Source organism: Armigeres subalbatus, chromosome 2, assembly GCF_024139115.2.
Source record: "Armigeres subalbatus isolate Guangzhou_Male chromosome 2, GZ_Asu_2, whole genome shotgun sequence".
NCBI classification, from domain to species: Eukaryota; Metazoa; Arthropoda; class Insecta; order Diptera; family Culicidae; genus Armigeres; species Armigeres subalbatus.
Window position 1 is genome coordinate 208,694,540 of NC_085140.1, and position 16,824 is coordinate 208,711,363.

Sequence of the window (16,824 nt, forward strand, 5' to 3'; positions counted from 1 at the left end):
TGCCGAAGAGAGGAGTGCGGAAGCCCCCGTCTCCAATCCCAAACACAGGACCAGGACGGCTGATGAACGTAGGCAGGAAGGGCGCGACTGTGTTGAGTGGATTAGGGGCTTCCTCTGTGCTTGTGGCACTTATGCGTCCTGGTGACAAGCTGCAGGCATTGGCGAAGGAAATTTCCTCAGTACGGTTAGCATAAGTTTGTTTCGAAACCCGGTGAGTAGATGTATGCGGCAGACTGAAAGCGATGAATGAATCAGGAGACGAAGTGCTTGGAAGATTACGATACTTGCCTGTAACGGGGGCTCGGAAGATCCCGTCTCCCAACTCAAACGTAGGGCCGGGATGACTGAAGATCGCTGGCTGGGGAGGCTCGACTACGATGAGAGAGATAGGGATTTCCTTACGGCTTGTGGCAGGTATGCATCCCGGGAAGTGATGCCGGTATTGAAGACAATTTACTCCATCAGCAAAACTTCCTCCGATGAAATATCCAGCGGGTCGTTGAAATTTTCTTCAACTCTGTCGTCAACGAACTCTCTGAATAACACTCCTCTAGGCCATGTAGATGAGGACAGGGCTTTCGCTTTCAGTTCGAAATCCATTCCGATTTTGAAGGAAACAAACGATAGTGTACTGATGTCCTTTCCTTTGGCAACTAGTCGAGTAACTTTCACATCTTCAGTCCCAAGACGCTTTTTAGCTAAAACGCCTACCTGTTCGACAGACACATCCCTTGCGATTCGTGACAGGTACAACCAAAACTTAGGCCTAGCCGTTGGAACGGTAGCGATTTCCATCGACGGAGAGGGAGTGCTTCCGGTTCCTAGAACTAGAGGACGCTTACGTTTGGCATTTTCATCATCGATCGTGGTGAAAAGTCTCCGACTTCTGGTGAATCCCGGATTGATATCGGCTTGCTTGGAGGACTTAGGAGTAAACGAGTTGGAGTTGATCAGCCTTGCAAAATTTGTTTTTATTTCTGATTTTAGCTCGTCCATTATTTCCAGCTTAAGGTTTTGCAAGATGTCACTGTGAGAATTTAGAGCGTGTACTTTTCCAATTTCATAGGCAGCACGGGTGGTATTACGAAAACGGGCATCATCCATAAGTTTAGTGCACGAGTTGCACATCCAAAATAGTTGTTTATTTTTCACGACTTCTTCGAAAATATCCGCTGCTATGCCACAGCATCGGGGGTGAAAGATAGCTTTACAAAAGCCTTGGCACTCCACTTGTATTTCTCCGATATCACTGGCACATGAACTGCAAACTAATGACATTCTGCTTTCCGATTTCAAATGAAGAGTCGAGACGACTGCGTATCGAATAATCACACAGACCGAACACTGTTTCAGAAGCAGACTACTTGTGGTTGTAGGTACGGTTGCCGAGTGAAGTGCTATTAGCGGACAGTGACGAGTTTAAACACTTTTTCTCGCGCCGCGGACTGCGATAAACAATTATGTTTACGGGTTTTATCGCGGTAATTAACGTTAAAACAATGAAAACTTTAATTCGATGCGGTACACAGTGATGAAATGATCAGTACGATGCGAAATTCAACGTTAAACAATACACTTTACGCGGTGAAAAATGAAAAACAAATTCAGTGCGTGGACGAAACAACAAACAACAACAAACCAAACGGTCTATGCCAAACGGTCGTTATGCCAAATGGTCTTTTTGCTAAATGGCCCTGACTATTCAATTCGCTATGCCAAATTACATTACACCAAACGGCATTATGCCATTTGGTAGCCCCGATCTGCCCCTACGGCATCCTGCGAATGAGACAGAAGAGGCATTCCACGGGGGCATGTCAGTCGATCCTGAGCGACCATTTCGAAAATATTTGAAACTCTGCACAGTTTTTCAATTTCATCTAAATCGTCATTTTTCGATATCAAATCTTCATATTGAGTCACGACTAACTTTTCAAAAGGGTGTATGTGAAAATGGTTCAAAAATATTTAAAAAGCTGCACAGCAAAAACGGAATGTTTGATTGTTATGATTTTTTCAGCAAAGTTAGACAACTAAATGGTGATTCTTAAGAAAATGTGCACAGTAAAAAAAATTTTTTGCCTTTAAAATATCATTTTGTCACAAAAACTCAAATATCTCAAAACCCTATCTTTTTTCGAACGTAATTTTTTTAGGGAAAACGGTCCATTATATCAGCTATCTACCATAAAAATTTGGTGATGGTAAACTAATAAACAAAAAAGTTATGACATTTCAAACATTTCACAATTTTCACATTTAGAATTTTTTTTCTGTGTAAGTTATTTCGAGAATTGCAGTTTGATGCAGATTTTATTGTTAAGGGACGTGATTTAAACAAGTTGTTTTCATGATATTTTGATTTAATTATTCATAGCATCTATAAGAAACTTAGACACGATCCAGTGTTGTGATCAAAAGTATTGATAGTGTCATAATTTTCATTGCACGTGACTGGCGAAAAATTCTTTTAATAGTGTTGAAACCTGTTGATAATAACGTTGATAGAAACATATCAGAAATGTTATTTTTAAGACAAAAGCTGCAAAATCAAAGATTTATATACACGTGTACGTCTATAGTTTACCTGCAAAAATATACCTCTTAGAGAATAGACTTTATGATCGGGAGGAAACGGGTATCTTCAACAACAACAAATGCATGATAGGTACATACCATGACAATGCTCACGAAAAAGCAAAAATTACTACTACTAAGGATGGTAAAGAGCGTATAGTAATTGTTTACTTCAGTCAAGCAAATGACACCAAACTAGTCAGTAAAAACTTAAAAGTGATTTTGTTTATTGAAATATTACGAACAACATGAGTAGCCGCTTTCTCAACTGTTGTAGGCCGTTTGATGGAAAAAAGTGTTCAAAAGAGTTACGAAATCTCACCGAAAGCACCATAGATAAACTGAAAGCGACTGGTTATGCTCCAATGTCCACATTGAATACAAATTTACGCATTTGCACGTCCTGCCGTCTAAACGTTGACAAAAGAGCAATCTGTATATCATCGGTTGAGCAGAGCGCAGGAAGTTCGAAAACGACAGCAACTGAGGAATTGCCAGATGTATCGACAACAACTGAGGAATTACCAGAAGTATTAAGTGCTGAGAGCCTTGCCACCGTACCATCAGCGAAATCTGTTTCAACAAATCAATCGGAAGATGAGTGTATCCAAAAGGTCAACATCGAACGCTTTAACGAGGGCATAGCTGGGATAAAAGTGACTCCGATTAAATGGAGTAAGATGGACTACGTTTATTACCCGGAGAAAAAATACCGTGAAATAAACGAAGCTGTACGAAGAAACCTCTTCAAATTAGGACCTGATGATGTGGAAAATACAGACTACGATGAGGTAATTATAAATATGAAGGAAAGGTTCTCGAATGCCGTGGCGGCAAGGAAAGAAAAATTATTGATTTTGTCGATGCTGCCAAGTTCGTGGTCTATTCAGGATGCCATTGATGAGTTCAAAACCAATAGAAATACAGTAAAAGAGGCAAAACAATTGAAGAATAACTGTCTTTCAACCAAAAATACTAGGTCTAGTACTGCATTAACAGATGAGACAAAAGAAATAGTAGTTCAATATTTTGAAGATGATGAAGTAAGTCGAGCTATGACTGGTCAAAAAGATTATGTATCAGTAAAAAAAGATGGAAAGCGTCAAGCAATCCAAAAACGATTAATGATGACGACTTTGAAAGAAGCGTACACACGCTTCAAGGAAATTCACGATAATATTAAAATAGGTTTTTCCTCATTTGCAAGCCTTCGGCCAAGGCAATGTAAGCTTCTTTCCAATTCAGGAACACATAATGTGTGTGTGCACAACCCATGAGAATATTAATCTTATTTTACATAGTTTGAAAAGAATCAATTTAACAAAGGATATTAAAATGTTAACTGGTAGTCTTTTGTGTGAAAATACAACATCAAATTGCTATCTACGATCTTGTTCGGATTGTCCAGATTCTTCATCATTGGAAAATACTTTATTCGCTGAGTTTGAAGAAAAATATATTGATCAGTTATCATTTGAGCAATGGGTGACCACGGATAGGTGTGACATAGAAACTATTGTAAAACCTGTAGATGAGTTTGTGTCATATTTTTGCTTGAAATTAGAAAGTTTAATCCCTCACGATTTCATTAAAACAGAACAATCCAGCTTTTTAAAAAATACGAAAAATACATTACAAAATGTGATTTTTCTGAAAATTACAGCTTTGTATTGCAAGATGAAGTGCAGTCCCATCACTGGAACGTACAACAAGCTACAATTCATCCATTCGTTATTTATTTTAATGGAAGTACGCAAATTGAACACTTAAGTTTTATTATAATTTCCGAAGATTTAAGACACGATTCAGTATCCGTAAACTTGTTCATTGAAAAAATGATTAACTTTTTACGCGTTGATAAGCATAAAGAAGTCAAAAAGATATATTTCATGTCTGATGGAGCAGCGTCGCAGTACAAAAATCGTAAGAATTTTTCAAGCCTATGTCAATTTAAATCAATGTACGGAATTGATGCAGAATGGCATTTTTTTGCTACATCACATGGCAAAGGTCCTTGTGATGCGCATGGCCACAAGAGCAAGTTTAGCCAAAGAACGTGAGCATCCAATTAAAACTGCGAAAGAACTTTTTGATTGGGCAAATCGTAGAAAAGAAAAAGATTTAACCAAATTATCATTTTGTTTTACTACTACTGAAGAGTACGAAATAAAGGCTTCAGAGCTCAGCGAGCAATTTAATAACGCGAAAACGATCCAAGGAACCCAAAAATTTCACTGTTTCATTCCATTGTCGGAAAATAAAATTAAAGCAAAACTATACTCAAACTGTGCTGATAATAATTCAAAAGTGTTCGATATTTTAAAAATTTGAATAAAAATAAATAAAAAATAAGTATTAATAAACTGTTTTCATGATATCATAACCCATACCAAAATTCAAACCCAAAACTCTTAGAGTTTCTATAACAACATTGTGTAACTGCCACATTTAATTTAATACTTAGGATAATATTAATTCATTTTTATTTATTTATACATATAATATTTATACATATAATATACATAATATCGATGAATACATAAATATGGAATATCATACAAACAACTTGTTTAACTCACGCAAGGCCCTTAACAATAAAATCAGCATCAAACTGCGATTCTTGAAAAAAATACACGGAAATTTTTTTTGTTTACTATATGTGAAAATTGTGAAATGTTTGAAATGTCATAACTTTTTGTTTATTAGTTTACCATCACCAAATTTTTATGGTAGATAGCTAATATAATGGACCGTTTTCCTAAAAAATTACGTTCGAAAAAGATAGGGTTTTGAGATATTTGAGTTTTTGTGACAAAATGATATTTTAAAGGCAAAAAAAATTTTTTTACTGTGCACATTTTCTTAAGAATCACCATTTAGTTGTCTAACTTTGCTGAAAAAATCATAACAATCGAACATTCCGTTTTTGCTGTGCAGCTTTTTAAATATTTTTGAACCATTTTCACATACACCCTTTTGAAAAGTTAGTCGTGACTCAATATGAAGATTTGATATCGAAAAATGACGATTTAGATGAAATTGAAAAACTGTGCAAAGTTTCAACTCAATAGAAAATCATGAATTAAAAATTTTCTTAAATTTTGATGCTGTTGCTTGGAATCGCTCAGAAATGGTAGCTACATATATGACCACCAAACTCGTCATAATTTATGGGTGATCTCATGGAAGAACTTATGGAACAAGTACTAGAGGAACTTGATGAGACATTCCTGATGCAAGATCTTCCAAAAAGAGTCGTGAATCAATACAATTGAAGTGAAGATATCGGCCCTAATTTTTTTTGCCGTCTGTTTTTAAGACGGTTTTATTTTGGCAAAAATATTTTACTTAGGGGAAAAGACGGCTTTGGCAGGTTTTGTTCTATTATTGGCAGGGGGTTTTTGTCGACCGAATTTTATGAAATTTGGCCACAATATTCTTTGATATGCAAAGAATGTTTAGGCCAAATTTGAGCATAATCAGTCATAAAAACCCCCCTGACAATAATAGAACAAAACCTGCCAAAGCCGTCATTCCCCCTACCACATTTCAAATCAGGGAGCTATACACGCAGAGAAAATCTGCCTTTTTGAACTAAAAAATAAAATTATTGAAATATTTTTTAAACTTAAATATTTTATTTTTTAAATCAAAACTAAAATATATTTAATTCGAAAATTTTTATTGTTGTTTCTACTGCAATCCAGTATAAATTAATACAGTATATTAGATACTAGTTTGTGAAGTAAATATTTGAAAAAAAATACAAATATAATTATTGTGATTATATTTTTCACATGAAGCCTAACCAAAAATAAAACAATTGATAATCACAAGAAATTTTATATAACATTTAAAATAAATTTTTGAATTTAAGAAAAAATATTGTTAAAAGCGAAAACTTTCCTTTTTGATTTAAAAATATTGTTTGTACAAACAAAAAAATATATTGTAAATTCAACAATTTTTATTTTGAGTGCTGTTTTGGAACATTGTAGAAACAACAATATTTTTTGTCTAATCAAATCTGATTTATTGTTGAATTCAACAAATAAAATTATTAGCCGTGGAACAAAAATTATTTTTGTTGTTTTTATACATAATATCATTGAGTTTAAAAAATATTTCTCTGCGTGATAATTTAAAATTGAGAAAACAAAATAGGAAAGGAAGGGAAGAAAGGAGTGACGACTATCACAATTCTACGATTACGTAACAATGCAAATTATATTATTGGCATCTACTTACCGGCATTTTCTCCATGGTGTTATCCGATATCCAAATCTAAAATAGAACAAGAGAAAAGGGCTTTGATAACTATATTTTGTTAATTTTCATCGAGCATGTTTTAAATTTTATCAATCGACCTTTTTGGTGACTATCTGATGCCGATTCGTTAAGCCGAGATCATCGTTTCAGAACGGGCATCAGAGACAACAGAAAAATTAACAAAATAAATTATCGCCTTGCTGTTGTTTTGTGGCTCTGCTAATTTGCGACCCTCTTGCAAAACTGTCTACTAGGCTCCGTCCGGCAGCAGCTTCAATTTAGCGAACATTTCCGAGGCAATTCGGAATGGCAAGGCTCTGTGTGCGTGTACGTGTTCGTTCCGAGATGGAACTCGTCAATTGCGCCGAAACGCTCCTATAGAATATTTTGGTGCCAACAAGAAAAGTCGTCGTTGTCCTTAGGCTTCTAGGAGATGAATAATAGGACCTCTGCCATTGCCAGACCGAGCACTGCTTTTCAGTTTTCAAATTCGGTACAAATTAGCATTCTACGAATAACAGCGCTCTCCTTTTCTCTTTTTCTCTAGAATATAGATGCATTTCTATTGTTTCAGCTTTAGATTTGGATATCGTTTTTTTTTTGTTTTGTTTTATTGACAATCTTATCTGCTTTTCTTTGAATGACACCAAAACACCGACATACAGACCTTACCGACCAAAACATCGCCATGGACGATAAATTGAGGCCGCGCTATTTGACAGATTGACCGTTGAAATTGAAAGTCCATTTGACTATTTTTCGTACTTTTCAGCAAGGAATTGTTTATTCTATCAATTTTTCATGTTCATTTGTTCTAGCGTTCTTTTTAGTCAGATAAAGTTTAACACAATGCATATGATGTATGAGAAGGCTAGATTAATCTTTTAGATTTTGATCGATATTCAACGTTGGAATTGTAGGTATTTGAAAGCATTTTTTTTCCTATATATTTTCTATTGGTGGTTCATACTTTGTAAATATGCAATATCCCTTCGTTCACATCGAATAATGTTCATACTTCGAGAATGTGCTTTGCTACTTTTCCCATAAATCGCTTGTACTCAGTCGTGGAAATAGAGTTAAATTATGTGCTCATAACAAACGTTGCAAGGTTTGCAAATAATCGATACATTGGCCAAACGATTTCCTGTAGTTTTGTGAAAATGTGAATGTCTGAACTTGATTTCTTGAATTGGAATCGACCTAAATTATGTTACATGGTGTGACGAATGAGTAACACAACATTGAAACTTTACACTATTTTATATATGTTAGTAACGGATATATTTTTTTCTCAATTTTAATAAACAGATGGCTTTTAATTTTTACTAACCAGTTCGACACCTGCGCGAATACCATTTTAGTACGCAAAAACAAATGAAAATAAAATATCAAAAAGCGGTTTTTATCCAATGCTTGTCTTCCAAACTCTCCATGAAGTGCAATATTTTAAATCCTTCTATTTAGTACACATCACGCATTATATTTTCACATATCGACATTCGAAGAAGCGAAATATGGGAAACACTAGCACAACCTAAACAATGTATGCAGAGACCGAAAGTAAAATGCAGTATCAATTATTATTTTAACAAAACAAACTATATTTTGATTCTTAACAGTCCAAAACAATTTGTTATCTATCTTCCATCAGACGAAAATAACACGTCTGGTAGTCTTTTGGTTCAAAATGCTAAGTGCTTAAAATTTTTGAGGACTTTTGTTTGTGATTTCCTAAGCATAAGAATTTGATGAGATTAATTCAACAACAAAATAATAAATATAAGAAATACCTAGAAACAAAAGCTCTCATTTAGATATGTGGCACTACAGCAGAAGAGGAAAAAACAGTTTAATAAACTAAGGAGAATTTAACTTTTGGATGAAACTGAACATTCTGCGAACATAATTATATACAATGTAGAATGAACAAAATGATGTGCTTCTTAAAAACTTACTATGAACAATTACATAAACTGTGAATGACTGTGGATTTTTATAATTGCAAATAAATAATTAGATGATGTGTCAGTGTGTGAATCAATGCTGCATTGTCGATTGTTTCTGATTGGTTAAACCGAACGAAGACTATCACTATTTACACTCGCTACCGTTCCCGCATAACACAACCCTGACCCTGTCATAGATGTATATGCAGTTTACGTTTCTCCATTTTCGTGTGGCAGTGCCGAACCGTCTAACTTGATTGATGCCCGAGTGGTTCGACCACTGTGGGCTGGAATTGTCGAATCGGAATTTTCACTATGGTTCATGGCAGATTTTGGCGTTTTGCATACCCAACTGTCAAGGGTTCGATGGTTCGTCGATTTTGACATGAACTTTCGAAGCTTCCTCGCCTTTGGTGACGGTGTTCTCTGCGGAGTGGCAAAACCATCCAACACCTTGGCATGTTTCATTTGTTTGACATCAGTTACAAGAATTTTCAGTTCCTTTATTGTTTCCGACACCTCAGGATCTACAACTAATGCATCGGTTGCCAATGGGTCTACATCTGATGCTTCCGGAGCGAATGAATTCTCATCTGCCGTTACCAAAGTGTCATTATTAACCGTGACTGAAGTGTCATTATTGATCTCATCTTCCACAGCCGATGACTCGTCATAAGATTGGGCATCGCTTTTACTATCCCGTTGCTCCCCAGACGTGTTTTTTCTGCCTTTAAAACTATCACTGGTTCTAGGCCTTTTGACGGCAAGTATGGGACTATCGTCCAACGTCCATAGGTTAATTTTGACTGAACCACGGGATCTAGTACGAGGGGTACTGTTCACGCCATCACCCGTAACACCATCAGTTTGCTTAGATTCATCCATCGTCTTGTGATCGTCCTGACTTTGGCTGCCAGACTCATCGTCTTGTGATGAATAATAATTATTCATTTGATTTGAATCAGAATCAGGGGCATCGTTCGAGTCTATCATCACATCTAAACTACATTCACTATCGAATTCTTCTGGTGGCCTAACTTCCTTTGGATCTTCCTTCTTATCCGATTCATTGTCACCATCTTTATCTTCTCTATTTTCGTTTGTTCCTGTAGCTCTCTTGTTTGGGCTTTTCCTCAATCGTTTCTTGCGCAAATTGTTTGGTTTAGTATTGATGTTTCTAACACTATCCCTTCTAGTCCGAATCACAGTGTCTGTCGACATTGAATCACTCTGTCGCACTAGTTTCATTTTTTTCGCTTTCCTACCGGTTAATGCAACCATAGCTGGCCTGCCCTTAGCCCTACCTACACCTTCTTCCCCAGATATTGATCCCTTACGTTTACCTAGGATTCCCTTGTGCGAGTTTTTAACAATCGCGACCCTCCGGTGAATCAATTTCTTGCTATCTCTGCTACTAATATTATTATTGTTCATTTTGATTCCGCTAGAACTACGATTAGAGCTAGATTTATTAACCACCTGATTGCTTGCATCCTCCCGAGAGAACGTGAGAAGGTCGTTCTCCTCTGCTTCCAGCTGCCGCGCAGCTTCCTCTTCTCGCTTCAGCTGGGCTAACCGATTCGCCTCCCAATCTCGCTTCTGCTGCTCGATTTCAGCCTCGACAGCCTTCAGCTGCATCGCCGTCCAAGTGCCTTCCGTATCTTCGACAAATCGCATCGCGTAACGTTCGATAGGGCTCAACTAAAAAGTAGAGATTAATGATTAAAGACATTCAATTAAAACTAAAATAAAGTAGCAAAGATAGTGTCTGAGAACTTTGATAGCTTTTAGATATACCGATGGCAAACAAAAAGCGGTCTGGATCGTCAGAAGTTGATATTACCCCAATTATCACGACAGTGTTTACGCTATTGAAATTCAGTGCAACCATATGTATTTGGTGGGGTTGTTTTTACTTTTAGAAATATTTGAAACACCCACCTGTTTGATGAGATTTTGAACCTCCTTTTCGGCCTTGCTCATTTCTGGCTCCTTTTCCTTGGGTTCTTGATCAATTGGAATATTTTCATCAAATTCTTCCAAATCAGCTGACGCCTCAGCCTTAGCAAACTTGGCCGCCTGCACATCTTGGTCATCTTCAGCAGCTGCCAGAGCTGATTCGAAAACATTTATTGCAGATTTAGACTCTTCTTGCGCTCCACTTGAACTCGGTACAGCAACGACGGTAGAACTCGTTCCTGCCGCCATGCTCTGATTCAGTCGTTCTTTACGCTCTCGATCTCGATCGATAACCTCCGCCAAACGTGTTGTTGCATCTTCCTCCACGACATCCACCGTAAACAGATCTTGAATAGTGGAGCTTTTGAAGAATGCCGTAGTGAAGTTTCCTCCCTCGATGGCTAAATCTCCGAGCATTCTCTTCTGATTGGCTTTCTTAAGAATATTTTCTTCGATGGTCTTTTCACTAACCAATCGGTAAATGTGGACGTCTCTGGTCTGTCCAATCCTATGACACCGATCTTGCGCCTGAGCATCCATAGTGGGGTTCCAATCGGAGTCGTAGAATATCACAGTATCAGCACCGGTAAGATTGATGCCAACTCCGCCAGATCGCGTGGAAAGGATAAAGACGAAAACTCGCCTGTCTCCGTTGAACCGCTCCATCAGCAGTTGCCGTTGCTCGACTTTGGTAGTACCGTCCAACCGCAAGTATATGTGACCATGATAGTTTAGAAATGCTTCCAACACATCCAGCATGCGGGTCATTTGCGTGAATATCAACACTCGATGGCTGCCTGACTTGAGCTGCTTCAACAGTCGGTCCAACGTTTGTAGCTTCCCACAGTCATACTGAATGAGACGAGGGTCTGGAAACTGTAACAACGGTAAACAAAGGATAAGATAGTGGAAGTGATGAGGATTATACAATTTGTTGCATCACGACAAAAACTATTTCAAATGGCAATTAAGAATATAGTCACTGATATGATGCAGAAAATTAAGTGTAGCAAGGTTCTAGAGGCCAACTGCGATAAACGACAGTGTCCGCTGGATGGTCAATGCTGAGTGATTTAATCTGGCTCCATTGCAAAAATCGTAACAAAGATGCACTTTGAAACAATCGATTTTAAGAGCAGTTACATGTCCACAAAAGAAAACCAAATGTAGGGAAACTAACACGTTCTCCAAGTAATGTTACGAAAGCTACTAAAACCCAAATAAAGATACTAACTCACCTGAGTGCTCATCGCTGATATTATCGGATGCAATATCCTTAAAACTGGCTTAAACATTTCCTGAATCGTCTCATCTTTGTCTTGTTCTTCGTTCGTTCGGGAAGGATACGGATGCGACACGTGAATACTTGGTGCCGGAGCACATACTGCAGGTACATAAATGACAAAATTATTCAGCACCGAGCGAAACTCTTCCGTTCGTTGCTCGATGGATTTGATGGCATTCGCCAGACTTGAACTGACGCTCTGACAAGCTCGTTGGCAGTAGTAAGGTCCTAGCGAGATCATTGGAACCGCATCAACGTCCAAGAAACTTTCATCGAGCGCCTGTGCAACAGATTCGCACAAATCGCTTCCATAGATCGGAACTACGTCGCACCGTTTCTGATTCATTCTACCCAGCAGCTCTAGGATTTGGCTTCTCCGCTCTTTGCGCGACTCTTCCACACTAGCCAGGTAAAACTCGGTACGGATTTTCTGTTCCAACTCTTCGGGAGTTAGGCTGGTGGCAGCACATGAGTAGGAATGATGCCTTAATTGTTGCACTATCGAAGTTGCTAACGTCGATGAAATCGGACTTGCAGCAGAAGGAACATTTTGGGCGCCCGTTGTCTGAGATTGAGTTATGCTACTGACAACATTGGACGTAGAGGGGGGAGTACTTATTCTATTGACCACTGTTAGACGTTGTCCACTAGGTGTCATAAGCGTAGATGAAGTGCTACTACTCGGCGTTAAAATTAACTGCCTTCCAGAGGAAGTTTGCACAATTTGCGCTACGTGCCCAGCACTGAATCTATTACTATGAGTACTAATATTACTAACACTACTGCTGATACCACTATTCATATCACATCGTTTACGTAGATTTACATTCGACAACTGTGGGTCGTCGATTGGAATCGCTCCCGACGCTGCAGCCGGTTGCGAGCTGATCACTTCGATCAAAGGTTTCCTATCTACTAGCGAAGAATTTACAAGCGGAACATAACGCGTTCCTTCAGTCTTCATGGCTGGACTGGTTCCAACTCGGACTCCAGTGCTGTTGCTGATCGTTTCCTGAACTCGCAAATTTGGCACACGAACGTGCAGTCGAAGTCTGCCCGTCGGACATCGTGGTGGCGGTTCTGGTGTTGAATCTATCTCCTCGATCAACCGCTTTGGCATGCATAACCGTTGGGATCGGTAGGCCACATAGGCAGACAACACCAGTTCCAACTTGATCAACACGAGATTTAGGGAAGACAGGTCAATTTGCTGCGGAAGCAAAGAAGTTTAGCTATTTTAAAATTACTATTCGAACTACACGCTAACATACCGTGAAGGGATCATAATTCAACATATTGTAAACCAAGGAAGCAGTCCGGAAGTTAATCCCTTCCATTCGGAATGGTGAAATTGTGGGTCGCTCCTCGAACATGTTGGGGTGATTGCAAACCTTTCGGAGCTGCATCAGCACATTGATCACGCTTAAAAGGTTGCCCGAAGCAAGCGTTTCTCTGGTTCTGAATTGAGAAAAAGTTGGTTAGTTATGAAGGAATTGAAGATGCTTGTCTAAGAACATACTTCGCTCGACTCATGAAGTCGTCGTACAGAAACCTCTGCCTCTTGGACAACCGACACATGACCACGTGTTCATATTTCTTTGGCATTTGTTTTTCCACTTCGGATTTCAACCGGCGCAGTAGAAATGGGCGTAATACCTGAAAGTGAAAACAATTAATTTATTAAGGGTTTTTTGTACCGAATTTTCTAAATTATGATTATTGATCCAATGATTGAATACAGGAAAATAATGAATCGGAACGTACGTATTCTGCTTGGCTGAGAAAAAGAGGTTATCTATCGATGAAAAAAGCTTCAACTACTTTTGATGATATTAGGGGCTGTCCATATACCACGTGGACATTTTAGGGGGGAGGGGAGTATGACGAATGTCCACGGTTCATACAAATTTTTGAAATATTATATGAACAATTGTCCACGCTGGGGGAGGGGGGTATCTGGAACTGACCAAAACCTGTCCACGTGGTATATGGACAGCCCCTTACAAGAAAACTAAACTAACAAAACATTATCTTAAACAATTCAGATTTTTTACGATTTTCTCTCAAATTATTTGTTAAGCCTACAATTAATTGCAATTAATAAGGCCGATACAAATATTTAAAAACAATAATGTCTCCCCCCCCCCCTCGGATTTTTTTTGCTCAAAAATAATATTTTGAGGGGGTAACAAAAAAATTCGGATAATTTTAAGGATTTTCAAAATATTCTTTAACAAATCCAAGAAATCATTTTAATGTTTATTTTTTATTATCGACCACCCCCCCTCCCCCTTGACCCTTCGGAGACCAGTAGGACATAATTTGAATTAAATATTTGTAACGGCCTAACCAGTCAAAAATAAGCATAGGCAATTAAAGACTTTTTTTTGGCGAAATTTTTCATGATGAACAAGAGCCGATTAAGGGCCGATGCCCACGTAACGTCTTTTCAACGCAGCGTGCACACAGCGATAAAATAACGCAGGTGAGGTGACGCTGCGTTAACGCTTTTTTTCGATACACACCTGCGTTTTTTTTTAACTCCGTGTGCACGCCGAGTTGAAAAGACGCTACGTGGGCATCGACCCTAAGGCTTAGCTTGAGAGTAGAGGGTTCCGTGAGTGCGATTATGATATACCTTCTATTGCCGAGCAGAATATGAAAACGAACATAAAATGACTGGATGAATAACAAACACACACATACAAACAAAAACCTTTCAGAAATAAATTACGGTATTATCAGGCTCATCAATTCTATATTATATCTATGCAATTTATATAATTTATTTTTTTCAACGATTGATATTAATAAATAAAGTCACAGGATAATGCAAAGTAATTTGATTTGATATTAACATTTTGTTATCGAGATTAAATAAGACCGGAACAAATATTATTTTCTTCTTCTGTCACCGTCCCTCGATTTTTTAGTGGTTTTATTTTATTATTTGAGAGGGGAATTCAAAATTGGATTGGAAAAAATAAATAAAATATTGAGCTCGAACATTCGAGAGGTAAACGACAGATAAAAGCGAAAAGTAGTTTGCCACCTCACTTGCAATATACACGAAAAAATGACTCTCTATGTTATCCAAAGACCAACATGACAAAAGAAGGAATTCATATTTGTTCCGTCCTAAATTTGTTTCAGTAAAATGAAAATGGAAGTTTTTCTTCTTCTTGATTTTTTTTCTAGAATTGACATAACAAAAATCCATGATGATAGCGTAGTTTGCTAACCCCACATAACACTAATTGAACGTGGAAATAATAATCATAATACTACATTACGTACAGGTTACAGACCTTATGAAGGCGCTTGATTATGTTCTCGTTGTACTCCGAGTTGCCTTCAATCATCCCCGTCATCGGGTTCGAGAACCACTCCTTGAACTCTCGATGGGATTGGAAAACGTGTGGCATCAGGAAGTGCATCAGCGACCACAGCTCCATCAGGTTGTTTTGGAGAGGCGTTCCCGTTAGTAGGAGCCGTCTGTATGAAATGCATAATTATTTAGATTTCCACTCTATTTTGATAAGGAAGCTATTCGTGATATTGACTGTCAGACAAATGCCTCGATTGTCATCTGTAGAACAGTTTCGAAACTCTAGAACAGACTTTCAAAACTGATCAGCAGTTTTAGTGAAAGTATCATCATTGAAAAGTAGAGGTAAACAATTTTAGTATTCATGCCATTACTCACTGTTCCGTCTGGAAGTTCAAAAGCAGTTGCCACCGCTGTGACTTGAAGTTTTTGATGTTTTGTGCCTCGTCCAGGATAAGATATTTCCACTTTTTTCGCCGGAAGCTTTGGTGGTCCTGGATAACCAACTTGTACGATGTTATACAGACGTGGAACGCATTCACTTTGGTCCAGCCTGTTCTCTTAAGCTTGCGTTCCTTTTGCGAACCATAGTAAGTCAGAATCTTGAACCCAGGACACCATTTTTTGAACTCCATCTCCCAGTTTAGCATCACCGAAGAAGGTACAATAATCAAATGGGGGCCCCAATTACCCTTTACGCATGCCAAGTGAGCCAACAGCGAAATAGTCTGAATCGTTTTACCCAGACCCATTTCGTCAGCCAAAATTCCATTGAGTTTCCGATCGTGCATCGTCACCAACCAATCCAAACCGATGTGCTGATACTCACGGAGAGTGTGTTTCAGCAGAAAAGGAATTGGCGTTACAACACTGGTCGATGACAGGGTATTTCCCTTCGGTTGAATGCTCTCGGCGATCGCAGCCGCATCGTTCAGGATTTCATCCTTTTCGCTCTGACTTTTACCGGCCATTTCGTCGTCCAGCAGATTCTTTAAACCGATTTCCTCGTCATCGTTATCCTTCAGCTCTTCGTTCATGTCCTCATCCGATGAAGACAACTGTTCGTCATCGTCATCGGCTTGGGACGAATCAGACTCTTCTTCCGAGTCACTTTTGTCGTCGTCCGAGTCGACTTCCATCTTCTCGACCGATCGCCCAGGTGGTGGCCGATTATATTTCGCCATCAACTCTTCTATACTCATTTCATTTTCCGCCTGTAAACGCATTAAAATTCGAAAGTGAAATTGAATGATTCTGTTACGAATAATTGAATAGTTACGTTTAGTTCATCAATTTCTTTCTTGTGGTCCTGATTGCGTTCTTGCTTCTCTTGCTCCATGATAGTATTCTCGTCGTCAGTACTATTCTCGGCTGCGGAGAAATCTTTGTCATTGGATTCGCTCTCTTTTTCACTTTCTTCCGGATCCTGTTTGATTAAATACAATATGGAATTAATA

The 16,824-nt window shown here is 38.3% G+C and overlaps 1 protein-coding gene across 3 annotated transcripts in view; it reads right to left on the bottom strand.

Annotated features, from left to right (window-relative positions):
* The window catches only part of LOC134211560 (helicase domino), a 46,257-nt gene that overhangs the window by 17,196 nt on the left and 12,237 nt on the right, over positions 1-16,824 (bottom strand). For all 3 annotated transcript variants that reach the window (XM_062688545.1, XM_062688543.1, XM_062688544.1), the window contains exons 6-14: positions 16,647-16,793; positions 15,746-16,581; positions 15,348-15,534; positions 13,559-13,695; positions 13,311-13,497; positions 11,993-13,249; positions 10,737-11,630; positions 10,275-10,496; positions 6,826-6,861 (exon numbers count right to left, since the gene is read on the bottom strand). In XM_062688545.1, coding sequence (XP_062544529.1) covers positions 6,826-6,861; positions 10,275-10,496; positions 10,737-11,630; positions 11,993-13,249; positions 13,311-13,497; positions 13,559-13,695; positions 15,348-15,534; positions 15,746-16,581; positions 16,647-16,793 — 3,903 coding nt within the window. The remainder of the gene's footprint in view (positions 1-6,825; positions 6,862-10,274; positions 10,497-10,736; positions 11,631-11,992; positions 13,250-13,310; positions 13,498-13,558; positions 13,696-15,347; positions 15,535-15,745; positions 16,582-16,646; positions 16,794-16,824) is intronic.